We start from the raw sequence: 15,649 nt of genomic DNA, 5'->3' as shown, positions 1-15,649 counted from the left end.
TACCCCCAGAGGAAGTAATCGACGACGAGAAATGTTGAAATTCTTACCATAAGAAGACAAAGTTTCATTAATGCTTCGGTTGATCGAGTAATACGATTTCACTGAAAATACAAGTTCGTGTAAATTGCACATCTTGACACTAAAACCCATCTGATCAGATTGAACGAGTAGCCAAATAGTATCGTCCCGAAGTGGGAATGCAGTGTTACCATCGACGAAGCGAAAAAAAATTTTATTAGGAGCTATACGACCCTGTATACAAAATGTTGCCATCTTTTAAATTAATGCAACATAATTTTTTTTTTCTTTATTTTTGAGACTTTCAGCCTCCTGGGCTGGTTCGTCTCAATGCAACATAATTGTTCTTAGTAGTGTACTGAATTGGAGTCAGATTAAAGTGAACAGAAAAGCTCAAGGGAAGTTCAATAACTCTTTCACAGTTGAGATTTGTCCAAATGCATAGATTTTTTGTTTCGTCACATCTGACCCTCTACCAACCCTAAAAGCATTTGTACTGAGTAACTAAACATCCTGTATATCGAAGAACAATATCATTCAAAACACAGGGCAATAGATAACGCCAATCCATAATTTGTTAGTAATTGGCCAAACTAATAAGCATCAAGGCGCTACAAATTCCCATGGAAAACAGAAGCGAAAAAAGTTAAACGATAACACTTACCCATATGAAACCAAGACACGGTCTCGCGTGCAAACGGTCAAATTATCGCCACTTTGCCGATCGCTTCAATCGAAACCCCATCGTGTTATTCCGATATCTCACATCTTTCCGGAAGACATTAACACGGCGATTTTCCGCGACGCGACCATGACGTACAATCGTTTGTTTTTATCTTAATCCGTTTCGCTGGAAGCCATCACTAGGAAGTAATCCGAGTCGGAACATAAGTGTTTAGCCAAACGTAGCTTTTGGTGGTAAGTCGTTCTTTCCCCTACCCACCTACCAATTGCATGCAGGCAACCATTAGTGTTTGGCACTCCTTTAGCTCGCAATTACCGATGAGCATGGGAGGCGGTGGGGTAATAGTTGTACTTGTTCAACGAATGAATGCTGGACTAAGGCACCAAAAAATGTTTCCGAGGAATGGCAGATGATAAATAATCGCTGAGCATATACGTGGAGTCACGTAACCATTGCATGCTCTGCTACAGTAATCATACCCGTCAATTTTTTTCCTCATAACTTCAAATTAATGGAAAGAATTTATTGCGGGAATGGTAGTGTATTTGAGCTAAGCATTTCTTTTATCGGACCAAACGACATACAATCTGGGATAGAATTCAAAATAACAAAATAACTTAGTTTATATCTACTCGTACCAAGCTTCAAACTTGCGCTCAAAAATATCACCAACCGATGTCAAAAACAGGCACCATCGAAATATCCTTTTTTTTGCTGACAACTTTTCGGCGTGATCGTTTACCGATTTGGGTGTGAGTGTGTATATTTATGTTTGACGTTTTCGCCTGACTCAGGTGAATATTTATTTGCATAATCTAATTTGTCGATACGCGCCGTCGGAAAAGTTTATGATTTTATGCCGCTATATTTTCGCTGAAAAAAAGTTTCCCCTGTCATTTGATCTGCAGTCAATTCGATTGAATGAATGAAACATGAGGGTTTTTTTTGTGTGAAATAAGCGAAACAAACAAAAAAAAAACTTGAATAGCTTTCAACCACCAAGCGCGGGGAAAAAAAGAATCAAATCGGCACCCCAACAGTTGGAGGGTTGGTGGTTGGTGGTATGTGGAAAACATCGCCCGCAGAGAACACATTCTCTCGTCTGCCGATAGCATTCCGGCGATAAGCGTATAAACAAAGTAATTCATGTGATTTGATAGGGTGAAAGTTTCATCAGATTTCATGCTTGCTCTATCACCAACGATTTTGGCTTTTACTTTTAAGGTTATCCGATAAAATACGGGCGAAATGTTGTTTGGAAGTCTGGAACCCGGCTGCAGATGGCGCTGGTAAAAGGTGTACATTGAAAGACATTATGAGTTGCGAGTCTTGTTTCGATCAGATCACCAAGTCAAACTTGTTTAGAAGATACAGTAATGATCAATTTGTGCTCCTATAGAGTCAGCGAAGCATTATAATCGTGTAACGTTATATAGTTCCTTATTGATAATAGAATTTGAGGAACCAAACTACGAGCCGATCAGATTGGACCGTCTTCGGTTTTGATGAAATTTTACAGATGAACCAAGAAATGCATGGAAAAGAGTACCTTCAAAAAAGGTTGCTGTTTTTTTCTTGAACAGGATGAAGGTGATTGCTTTTTCTGGCTCGACTTTTCCAAGTTGTCGCTATTCAAATTCGTACAAGAATGGTACTCTGGAATTTAATCATACATTTCATAATATCAAAGATTGAAGATCGTTAACAGTGGACTATTCGATTATTCATTTGATTCATTCTTGAAGCTAATGTGAATGATATTCTGTTAACTGTGAGCATTTACAGAACTAATTTTCGTTAGCAATGAATTCAAACTATCAAAGGAGAATTATCAGTGGAGCTCATGTCTCCCACTTTGGTGTCCCCGTACATACCCAGCCCACATGTTCATATTTACCTCGGAATCCTCGGAGCGGATAATGTTGAAGCGCTCGTCGCTGCTGTACGTTGTCATTCCGATCGTCAGCAGATGATGCTCTTTCCTTCGGATCCAGGATACCTAACACAGAGTGGGAAGGAAAAGAGAAAAAAAATCCAGCGTCAGTCGTGGAAATTAATACGCCAGAAAAGTTTTTAACCAAGACTCGTGTATGTATGTGTTCTTCCATTTTAACGCCTTGGAAAACGACAGTGGACGTTAAGTGGTGAAAGTACTTTCAAGTAGAACTTCTGACAGGTCATTATCAACTCGAGCGCGAGAACATATGTAGGAGGTTTAGCAGCAGCAGCAAGGATATGTAAGGATTTTGGCTGAACCAAACAAAAAGGTAAACTGTGTTAAGAAAAACCATACTTGAGCTCATCTATCAGAGAGTATAGGAAAACAACGTGGGTGCAAATGGAAGAGTAATCGTGTGATTTATGTTTGTTTCAATTTACGGTACTATTATATGCTCCTACGTGTTCAGTCAGCAAACATAATTACTCTTCTACTTAGTTCGGCATATTAGAAGAAAATACGAAAGCAATAAGTTGTGAGATTCATATATTCAGCACGGTTCTTCAGACTGTGAATCACGTTGGAAAGTTGTTATTAGAAAGTTATTTAGGAGCTCACATTATTAATGTATACGCTTCTTAAAGTACACACGAACAATTCCGCACGTCGACAAAAATTGTAATATATAAAACATCACCAATCATTCGTAAATGTACTCTGGCACAGTTCTGTGTACCGAAAATTTTTAAGAAATCGTAACTTTTAGCGTAAGCCTAGTGTTTAATGAAATAATGATTTGCGATCCCATATGAACAGCTTTTCTTGCATATTTTTACGGCAGCAGAACCTTATTTCTATTCGATGAATCAGTTAGAGTAATTAATCGTAATTACGTAACTATAGTTACAGTATACGCTGCTACTTTTCAGAAGATATTGGAATTGAACACTAACAAGCAAGCAAACCATTTATCATGACAATGTCATGCGAAAATGCGAAAACAGAATAGAAACTGAGAGAGGTTGGTGCTCATACGGTATGAGGCATGATGTCGACGCCAACCTCTCTCAGTTTCTATTCTGTTTTCGCATTTTCGCATGACATTGTCATGATAAATGGTTTGCTTGCTAACAAGTATGAATGATGCCATCGATGAGTACTCAAGTGTATGAATATGAAATCGCAATTTTCAATAGATTGCGCTATCGTTTAATGTATTCAAATCACAAAAAAATCATAATGCAACATTATTTCCAAGAGTGTTGAACACAAACGAGGATCGCATCACGAATTTTTAATTTAGGTACGTATACTTGATTTAATTATTTTTTGTAGCGTTATGTTGGTATTAATGTCTCTCACTTTAGTCGACAAGTTCGGTCATTTTGAATGCTCAGTTAATTTTTGACAGCTACTTTGCTTGCATGTGTTCCGACTCGTCTTAGATTTTTGCCGCGATACTTTTTGAACAGACCGTGTATATCGGATAGGCAATGGTGGATAAGTTCGCATCACAAGTAACGTTTGCATTGAAAAAGTGGACAAAAATTGCGAATTTTTCAAGGGTTTACCTTCACACGCACTGACGAAACTACCCATGCAGCATCAATCATAGTAACCCATGAGTCAGCAGAAAACAATTGTTAGCTCTATCAGTCTAACTTAAACCGTGATGGCGAGAACAGTGAAGTTACTCCGCTCAGAAGTGTGCGCGTTCAAAGAGGGGTACCCCGCCGTGTCTAAAACGGACATTGTGCGGCACTTTGTGGACGCCGGATACACCCGTTCCGGCATCTACAACAACTTGGCAGTATTGGACAACAATCAGAGCATCGACAAAAAGCCCGGTTCCAGACGGCCGACGACCCTGAGCGACAAGAAGCTGAGGAGAAAGATCGAGGGAAAATTGGCTACATTGCTGCGTGCGCTTGGCCGGGAGGTCGTTGCAACCGGCCAAACAGTGAAAAAATACCTGGCGAACATGGACATGCATGTCAGGAAGCGGAAGTCCCGTCCACTGGTCTCGGAGCTGCAGGCAATGACACAGCGACAGCGGCTGAATAAGATGGTCAAGTCGATTTCCCGGCGAATCGGAGCGTGGCGGTGGTGATGCACGACGATGGCAAAGACTGGCAGGGCACTTCGTATTTTACTTCCCCACGAAGGAAGTGAGCTTCGAAGTGAAGTTTATTTCACACACCAAGGTCCCCAAGAAGGTGCTGCTATGGCTGACAATCAACGAGAAGGGGATGTCAAAGCCACTCTTCTTTAGTTCCGGACTGGCCGTGAACGGGGAAAATTATAGTACGAAGTGCCTGCCGAAAGTTACGTTGTTCATCAAGAAATACCATAAGGGCGAAGACGAGGTGCTCTGGCCGGATCTGGCGTCAGCCAACTACTCGAAGCGATCGTTCGAGGAGATGAAGCGGCTGAATATCGATGCCCAACGTCCTCCAGCTGCTTCCCATCGAGAATTTCTGGGCAAACCTGAAGCGTAAGATCTACTCCAACAATTTTGTTGCGAAAACTGAGAAGGAATCGATAAATAAAGTGAAGAAAGATCTCAAAAACATGCCTACAAGCATGTTTTCGTCCGCCATGGCGAATGTTCCGGTTAACTGCCGGAAGGCCGCTCGCAAGGGCGTAGAATTTTTTTTTACAAGTTAGCTAATATAATTGCCTTCCGTGGGAAATTTATCAAACTCAATTATCTGTCTTAGTTTTGTTTATCATCATCCGAAAAAAGTCATTTTTTTAATGCAAACGTTACATAAGTAAGTCAATACTTATTTTATTTGTATTGGTCAGCCTCTTCATCGGATATCCGTGGTGAAAAATGCACTCAAAATCCAGTTCCTCGTGGTTCACATAATGGGTGCCAAAAAAATGGGCATCTCGAACTTCAAAAAGTTACCCCATAAAAATCTTCACCACATCGAAAAGCACCCTATGCAAAATTCCAGCTCAATCGAACTTAAGGGAGAGTGGCGCGAAGCGATCAAAGTTTGAGTTTTTTGAGAGGAAATTAGGGTTTCCAAGAAAAATGAATGCCTAATGTCTTAAAATTACATGAAACGTCGAGACCTACTGTCATTTCGGAAAAAAAAGTGTCAAAAAATGGACACTCTGGGGCTCTTTTTTTCGGAAAACGAGGCAAAACATATGGTTTGGGTGCCATAAAAATAATTATCTCTCTTTGGGGAAGCGATCTGGTAACTGGATCTAGTGGTTACATCCATACCTCTCACGCAGAGATCACGAGTTCAATTCTCACTCCCGACATTCTCAACGGTTTGCTAATACCAGAACAATCGGAATACCGAGAAGAACATTCCTGTGAAAACGCATTTAACTTGGTGTTAGCAAAATGGAAAGAGAAATTAGAATGTAAAGATACCATCATTGCTGTTTTCTTGGATCTGAAACGCGCTTTCGAGACAATTTCTAGGCCCTTGTTGTTGAATACGATTAAGCGCTTTTGAATTACGAGTACTGCATATAAATGGCTTGAAAGTTATTTGTATGACAGAACTCAACGGACTATTTTTAATGATTCAATTTCCATTCCCGTAGGGAATAATCTTGGAGTACCTCAGGGAAATGTATTAGGGCCCTTTCTATTTATTATGTACATCAACGACATGCGACGAGTTTTACGATTTTGTGATATTAACCTTTTTACAGATGATACTGTGTTATTCATTGCAGCTAATGACTTGAATCAGGTCGTTTTATATTTGAATGGAGATTTGCGTTCTATAAGTAGATTGTTGAAGTATTAGCAATTGAAGTTGAATATAAATAAAACTAAATTATGGTAATCTTGCGAAATCGTTCTAATGAAAACGCCTCTATTGTAATTGGTGATGAGACCTTTGATCGTGTTCGGGAGATTAGATATTCTGGCGTGATTATTGATGACAAACTCAAGTTCAATACTCACATTGACATCAAGAAAATTGCCAAGAAGTATGGAATCTTATGCCGATTGAAAAACGATTTAACTATGTGCAGCAAAATACAGCTATACAAGTCAATCATCTCTCCTCATTTAGACTTTTGTTCTTCCATATTACTTTTAGCCAATGATACACAAATATCGAGATTACAGCGTTTGCAGAATAATATAATGCGGTTGATTTTAAAATGTAATAGATTCACTTCCTCATCTTTGATGCTGGACGGTTATCAATGGAAAATGGTTATCCGTGAAGCAAATAATTGTTTATATAACTATGATGTTCATTTTTAAAGTAGTTAACGGTTTGCTGCCTCGATATTTGTGTGATCGAGTTGAAAGAGGAAGTGATTTCCATAGATATAACACTAGAAACGCGAATGAATTAAGAACACCTAATTTCTTGTCACGTGCTTAACAAAATTCGTTATACTTCGAGGGAATAAACGTTTTCAACTCGAAGCCAAGACATATTAAATGCGCTACAACACTTACAGAATTTGAGAGGCACTGTATTTCACCCGTGGAAGCTGTGTTTTATTAACAGTCGAACGATTTTTTTTAAAATTTTATGACGAAGATTTTAATTGACGAAGTTTTATACGAACGGATAATTAATGTGGACAATTTGTAGTTTGTAGTTTGTAGTTTGTTTAATATTTTCAATTAACCTGACAAAGTTTTTTGAACGGATTATATTATGTAGACTATTTAAATTTTTTTAAATTACCTTTTTTCTTTTTCATTTTTATTGATCTCTATTATGTCTGTATTAGTTGAAAAAAAATAAAAGTAGTCTACAAAAGTGTGAGCACCGCGCGTGTGCCACAAATATAAAGGATATTAAATTGAAAGATTTTAAAGTGCCGGTCTAGGAATTTTTCGTAAAGGAAATTTTCTCGATTTCTCTGAATGAGGATATTCATAGTCAATCCAAAACAAGGCTGGCGGTTGGACTTGCGCTCTGGTGCACCACTTCGCTGCAAGGGCCTCGTCGGGACCGTATCGGCTCTGTGGCGGACATGACTGAGTATTGGCTTATCTTTTTACATTGCAATTTTTTTTTGGACTTATATCTGTGAATAAAATCAATGCGTTTTTTTGTGTTTGCTAAACTCATTTCAATGTTGAGAAAAAAAAAATTATCTTTTGATAACTCGTCTTGCTCAAACCCCTGTCGGGGAAGGAGGCGGGACCATCATCATCATCATTCTTCCAAAAATGGAAGTAAATGTGACAAACCAGCCGAAATGTGTTGAAAGTCACTATAATAGAAAAAAAAATAATTATCTCGATTCTTCATTCGGAACTTGCTGTGAAATGTTGATTTGCACGATAACATACCCAATGCACAATATTAGTTCATTCGGACTCTATTTACTAGTGTCGGAGACGTTAAAATTTGAGTTTTTTTTGTTTGAAAACGGAAATATCACCGGAAATCGGGGTTTTCAACAATTTTATTTTAATGCCAAATGTCTTATGATTCCACAAAACCTCGATTTTTACTGTTAACTCGAAAAAAAGTCCCAGAGTGTTGATTTTTGATAAAAAAAATTTTTCGAGATGACATTAGTTCTCGACGTATCATACAATTTTAAGACACTTGGCATTAACAATTTCCGATTATGTGAGAGAATTTATAAATTGAATAAACAAATAATCTTCTAATGGAAAAGCAAATCCAAAAAAAGGTTTCTTCGTAGCTTCAAATCCATTGTGAAAACTGAAAATGTAGTTAAGGGTTTTTTTCTCTGAATGAACTATTATTAAATATGATCTTTGTTGGAACCTATGTTGAGTCCGCATAGAAAATATGAAAACATGCGCGAATCAAATCATTCAATGCAACATTATCGGGTGAAAAACATGTTTTACGTACAATTTGCGACCTTTTTCTCAGTAATTAATAGAAAAAAAATCCATGCAAATTAGAAAATGTCCTTTCTAATCTAACAAAATGCCAGGTCATGAATAGCTGTGAAACGTCCTTTGCACTGTAAAATAATGGCTTCGTATCGTATTCAGCTAATTTAAATAAATGAAAAAAAGTCGACCGATAGATTTATATTTCTGTAGAAACGGTTCAATTTTACGTCATCCTGACGCAACGGCCAAGCGGAAAACCAGCTTTTCTTTTTCTCCTTTCTTTTCTTTTCTTCAGAGACTTTCAGCCGTAGGCAACCTGCTTTTCTGTAACTTGGTCCTCTACTGATGCATCTTCTTGATAGAATCCCGTACACTAACGTCGTGGACATCTGTCGGTCGTGCGAAACTCCAACCTTTGTCAGGAAACATCTCAATCGCAATCGCTTCCTGCACATCCGTAGCGGTTTCGATGGTAAACCGATACACCAGGTCATCCTCACTAATTATCTCCCTAATCAAAGAGTTACCCCATACAAACCCTTCACCCGAAAAAACACCCTATGCAAAATTTCAGCTCAATCGGACATAAGGGAGAGTGACGCAAAGCGGTCAAAGTTTGAGTTTTCTAAAAATCATAGGTACATGAAAATAGTGTTTTCGAAATAAAAAAATTTGGATGCCAAATGTCTTAAAATTGAAGAAAAAATCGAGATCTACTGTCATCTAAAAAAAGTTTTTGTCAAAAATCGACACTCTGGGATTTTTTTTTTCGGAATAGAGGCAAAACGTATGGTGTAGGTATGGTTTTGATGAAAATGATTTTACTAGTGTCGCAAACTTTGCAATTTGAGTTTGTTGAATCCAAAAAAAATTTTGCGAGCACGCGCCGAAAAAAATATTTCTGGCACCTTAAACCATACGTTTTGTTTCGTACTCCTTGAAAACGTCATAACACATATACTCCCGCACGGTGTCACAGACCGAAAGTTGAACTTCTCGTTAATGTTGCCATTATATTATTATCAGGCTTTATTGGCATTTATTTGAAGAAAAGGGTATTAATAAATGAAAAAACTCCAAAAAATATGTTTTCTTCGTTTTTATTATGTTTTAATAGATCATATAATTCAGCCTCCTCAAAACAGAGTAATTTTTGATACTCCAACACAAATAACGAAGTTCGATTTCTTCTCTGTTATTAATTAAAAGTAAGCAACTGAATATAATTCATGAAAGTATAAAATAATATAAAAACGTATTGATTGATTGTGGTTTCATTGGATTTCAAATCAGATCATAGCATAACTGCATGCTCGAAACAAACTTATTTTTTACATTCCATGCAGTTGTTGCGTGTTTTTCGGGTATTTTATCGAAGATAAGAATGTATAACGGCCTTCTAGATAATCACCAGATGAAAAAGGTTCTGGAATATAAAGTTTGCATATTTCTAATATTCTTTGTCTCTGTATTCTTGGTAAACTGAGAATTAATGCCTATTTTTAGATGGGGTATAAAAAGATGATATAACGGGTGTTAAATAAAAAATGAGAATTTTTTCAATACCTTTCAGTAACTCAAATAAAGAGCGTAAAACTTTATTTCTCCAAGAAAATTGCTCTTTGGGCTCCCTAGAAACAGTAGGCGTGTTTGGTTTTGCTAGTTTGAATTTAGTCAAAGCAAAGATGGCGTCGAAACAGCACGTGCACCGCGAACGCATTGTACGGTTCTACGAAATGCATTTCCAGCAAGGAAAAAAGTTCACGGTGGCACATTTTAAGGAAGAAAATGTACCTGTCAGTACGGTATATCGTATCCTGGGTTCCCTGAACGTAGAGCTGAAGGTTTGAAGTGGTCGTCCGGTGACGATAATGACGAAGCAGAGGAAGACATCGTTAAAGAAGCTGTTTGACAAGTTGGGAAAAAAGGTTATGTTGTACATCGCCATTTCCGATTTCAAAGCCTTGGTTTAAGCCGAGCGGTCTGGCAATCAACCAACAAATCTATCGAGAAGAGTGCCTCGATAAAATCCTGCTGCCGTTCTTGAATGAGCATCACGCGGATGGTAAGTACGTCTTCTGGCCGGACAAGGCGTCTTCCCATTACGCCAAGAAGACGCTGGCGTATCTTGAGGAGAAAAAGATGCCGTTCGTGCCGAAAGATCGTAACCCAACAAACTTGCCCCAGTGCCGCCCAATAGAGGATTTCTTTGGCTCACTCAGTGCCCTAGTGTATAAAAACAATTGGAGGGCCAAGGACACGAAGCAACTGACTACAAGAATCCGGAAAATGGACGTAAGTGCCGTACAACGTTCTTGTGAGATCATTGCGACAAAGTTGCGTCGAACAGCAGACCACGGTCCTTACTCAAACATTCACTGACATTTTTTTGAAGAAAATACATTATGTTATTAATAAAAAATACTGAAATCGATGAAAAAAAAAATTTATATGTGATTGAAAAAATTCTCATTTTTTATTTAACACCCGTTAAAAAGATTTCTAGGAACTTCTTTTTCTTCTTCTTGTTTTCTTGTCGATATTGTTCTATATAAAAAAAATATCCCCGAAACAGTAACTGTTAAAAATTACCATAAGCCACCGATTAGTTTATAGTTTACTGTTTACAATTCTTCCACAAGTGAAATTCTTTCACAAGTGTGTATATGTATGACCATTATATTTAGCGATTAACTATACGAAAGTCAAACATTTATATTTTGCTTTTGAACGTATGAATCTAACGACGAATATATCGACGAATAGTTAATATATGGATCCGTTCAATCCAGTTACAGAAGGGACTGTATTCAATTAAGAACAGTCCGGTAATGATCTTATGCATTATATTCAATAAAAATTCCACGCCACTAACTTTTCATTATACAATATTCTAGAACATGAAAAGTTTTTTCATGTTCTAGAATATTGTAGAATGAAAAGTTAGTGGCGTGGAATTTTTATTGAATATAATGCATAAGATCAGGGGGTCTCCGTAGCCACATTGGTTGCGCGTTCGCTTAGTAAGCGATCGATCGTGAGTTCAAAACTCAGGACCCTCATTGACTTTGTGTTGTTACAGAATAGCTACGTCCACGCAACAATCACCAGCGATGGAGATCGATCCACGGTCGAAATAAGATCGATTCATCCATACAACTGCTCTGCTCTGCAAGACACATCGGGCTGTTGTTCTATAAATAACTCAACAATGATCATTCAACTGTCTCCGCTTTTCGGTCTAACTGGATAATGGAAGAACAGAAAGAATACTCTTACGCCTAAATGGCTACTGTGTGAATGTACCATATGTAATGGTATAGAAGGAATACTGGCGAATGGCAACTGTGTAATGTGCTAATTATAGATATATGATAACCATGTGACATGTACACGATTAAAATTCGGCTCTGTTACAGCTAAAATGCTAATGAGCCTTAAATAAATAAATGGGATAAAAAAAAAAAAATGCATAAGATCATTACCGGACTGTTGTTGTGTGTTCTTGTCGTTGCTCTTGTCCAAAAAATTTACTTCTATACTCGCGTCGGTGTGTCAGACCGAAAGTGTTAAAAAAAAGTGGCACATGTCCCCTTTGTACCAACACATGCGATACGCTAAACGATGACGAACGACGAATAACGAAGCTAGAGAGAATCGCAAAGTCGTAGTGTTGATATTTTCTGAGAAATGAACGAATTATTGATTTCTCGGTCTGGCAGACCAATGCACGAGTATAGGAGTGTTAAGTTCCTCCAAATTTTGTGACTTATTAACATAGCACGTACCCCCAGAGGAAGTAATCGACGACGAGAAATGTTGAAATTCTTACCATAAGAAGACAAAGTTTAATTAAGGCTTCGGTTGCTCGAGTAATACGATTTCACTAAAAATACACGTTCTTGTAAATTGCATATCTTGACAATAAAAACCATCCAATCAGACTGAACGAGTAGGCGAATATTATCATCCCGAAGTGGGGAATGCAGTGTTACCATCGACGGAACAAAAAAAAATTATAAGGAGCTTTTCGATTCTTTTTGCGTGAGCTTTTAATCTGAAAGACTCTGTAGTAGATCTCGACGTTTCATGCAATTTTAAGATATTTGGCATCGGAAAAAAAATCGAAAACACCACACCATTGTATTCTATATAGTAGACAGGTTTGAATAGAGTATGGGTTGCGTCCATAAATGGGGCGACAATTACTGTCGCTCGAAGAGATGAGCTCGGTCTGTCAGAATATTTCGCTTCGTCCATCAAGTGTGGGCTTGTCTTCTGTACCTGTACCTGTGTTCAAAATCATGTATAATAAAACTGAGAGAAAATTCCCGACAAGTTTCCCTTTTGATTAAGCTTCCACATAACACAGAGTGAATTCGATCCAAGCGCGCAATGAGACAAAAAAGACCATTACAGAAACAGGATCTGAAAAAGGGGCAACCAACATCATCGCAGCACGAAAGTCAATGTCCAATCATCAATACCGATGTCAAAGCCGCGAGCATCATATGCTATGAAACCCCGTAGCTCTAAATATTTGCATTACCTTATATAAGTGTTACCAATGTTAACAAACATTGAATCGCATAACTTCACATATTCTATGGTCGCAAATAAAGTGATGTCGAATCAAAATCATATCGTATAAAACGCCAAAACCTGGATTGTATTTATCACTACAGATTAAGTCTCAGTTCGGTTCAATAAGCATCGGTTTTATGATATGTGCTATCGTAAAACCGATCTCTATAAAATGCGCATATTAGGTTGATGCAGTTTGTGAGTCGCATTAACATATGAATTGAATCAATGTAGTACTGCGAAACATGGTATCACACTCTGTGGAAAACCGTTCAACAGTAAATCATATGAGATCGTAATGAAGACCATATTGCATCATGATAGGACTTTGACATATTTGACATCAAGATCCGCCATGTTCATGTTTTTGATTACTCCAAACACGTAGCACTGAATCTTATTTGACTTATTTGTCCTTCTAAATATATGATAGACGCCCAGGAATCAAGTATTCGATTACATCTTTTTCGTATTATATGTACGAGATTTAACTACTCCTGAAGTATATTCTAGATAGCCATGCGAGATAGCAGTTACTCATCATCCAAACAACTGAGTGATGTATACACTCTGTCCAACTACTATAAGACTATCTGGTGATCTTGCTGCTTTGTGTCATTGTGAACAAACAACGCTGGTAACTATCATACACTGAATGATTTTCATATGTGTGTGTGCAAGCGTTGAGCGTAAACAATTTTTTTTTTGTATTTCTCAAGTGTCAAGTTTCTATAAGACCAGTTACGTTTTCCGTTGTTTTTAGTTAGTTTGATTAATAAATGTGGAAAATGCCGAAGGAAAAACGGTAATTTTGTCATTTTTTCACGGACAGAAAAAATGACAAATCGATGAATTTTACCAAGACAATGTTGGAATCAGAGAAATTGCTCGTCGGATTGGACGATCCCATCAAGTAGTTCTCGACTATTTGACGAATCCTCAAGGATATGGTAAAAATAAGAGAGCTCCTCGTAAATCGAAGCTCTCTGACCGGGATAATCGGAAAATAGTTATAACGTTTCAATTACTTCAATTTATTTGCTTATGCAAATAAAGCAATATTTCAATTCAAATGTTACTCGGGAGACAATTCGTCAAGTTTCGGTAGAAAAATCTCACATAAAGAGGGCTTGGAAGGTTAAAGCTTCTCATCTTACACCATCTCACATCGGAAGACCTCTGAGTTTTGCCAAAGCTCACATGAGCCGACAGTGAGTCATGGTATGTTGTGACAAAGAATGTTTACAAAAGAATACTTTTTGCTGTATACCATAACGTTCTGCAATGTATAGGTTATCTTCAGTGACGGAAAGTATTTCAATTTAGATGGTCCTGATGTTTTCAACGGGTACTGGCGTGATTTACGGACAAAGGAACAGTATTTTTCAACCAGAAATTTTGGTGGAGGCTCGTGCATGGTTTGGGCGGGATTCTGTGGAACCGGAGAGCTCAATATAGCTTTCACATCATTCAAGGATTACATATATGTTCTGGAATCCTCTCTCTTAGCATTTTTGCGTGACTATCGTCCCAAAAAATTCACATTCCAGCAAAACAATGCTACTATTCATACCAGCAAGGAAACTAAGCAATGGATAATAGATCAAAAACATATTTTTTTGGACTGGCCGGCTCGCCTTCCGGACTTGAATCCTGTTGAAAATCTTAGGGGGATCCTTGTACGCAGAATCTACACTGAGGGAAACGGCACACCACGATTGAAGAGCTCAAGGTCGCAATTTCGGAAACATGGAAATATATCGAGAAATCCGTTCAGCAGAATTTGGTAAATAGTATTCCAACACGAATTTTCGAGGTTATTAGTCGAAATGACAAGGTTGCCAATTATTGACATGTGAATCAGCCGATCGTTTTGATTTTTTCATTGATAATACTTATGAATTTTGAAGTGGTCTTGTAGAAACTGAACAGCTGAAATTATCATAATTAAGCACAATAAATAAATAAACAACTCTTTTGAATAAAATTGACGTTAAATACACTTTATTCTAAGCATTCAACAATGTATGAATGTAGAAATTCTAACTGTTTGTGCTGCAACGAAATATAATCAGGGTGATCTAATAGAAGTTGGACAGAGTGTATATATCATCTCCACTTTTGTATGCATATGACAATTAGGTGCATCATATAACACCCAAAATATTGAAAATATGATGAGGTATATACGCTTGTTATATGATTTAAAGTTTTCTGGGTGGATTTGTTATTGTTTTGGTTTAGTTTGGTTTGGAAATAACTTTCGCAATTATGTATACTTAGCCCCCGATGTTCACTTGTCACGAACATACAAAAATCACCGAAAATCGCACCTTTGAGAATTGTCTAGTGCATTAGGGATTTCTTCTTCACCAACCTCTTTCCATCTAACGAGCACGATTTTTAGATAAATTTTCCTAGCTTCAATGGATCTAATCAAAGTTCAATTTGATTGAATCAGCAAATTGAACATTGAACAAAATATGTATGAAGCATTACCCTAGGGGAATTATCGCATTCCTCGAACATTTAATCTGATTTTTTTCCTGATTCATACCAAGAAGCCAGAGATGCTGATTCTAACTGTTGAACTAGG

At 37.6% G+C, this 15,649-nt stretch overlaps 1 protein-coding gene across 1 annotated transcript in view; it reads right to left on the bottom strand.

Annotated features, from left to right (window-relative positions):
• Window positions 1–15,649, bottom strand: part of LOC129774798 (uncharacterized) — a 214,189-nt gene that overhangs the window by 40,184 nt on the left and 158,356 nt on the right. The window contains exon 4 of the mRNA XM_055778759.1: window positions 2,601–2,702. Within this exon, the coding sequence (XP_055634734.1) occupies window positions 2,601–2,702 (102 nt within the window). The remainder of the gene's footprint in view (window positions 1–2,600; window positions 2,703–15,649) is intronic.

Source organism: Toxorhynchites rutilus, chromosome 3 (assembly GCF_029784135.1).
Source record: "Toxorhynchites rutilus septentrionalis strain SRP chromosome 3, ASM2978413v1, whole genome shotgun sequence".
NCBI lineage: Eukaryota > Metazoa > Arthropoda > Insecta > Diptera > Culicidae > Toxorhynchites > Toxorhynchites rutilus.
The sequence above is the reverse complement of the archived record's forward strand: the minus strand, read 5'-3'. Positions and strand labels throughout refer to the sequence as shown.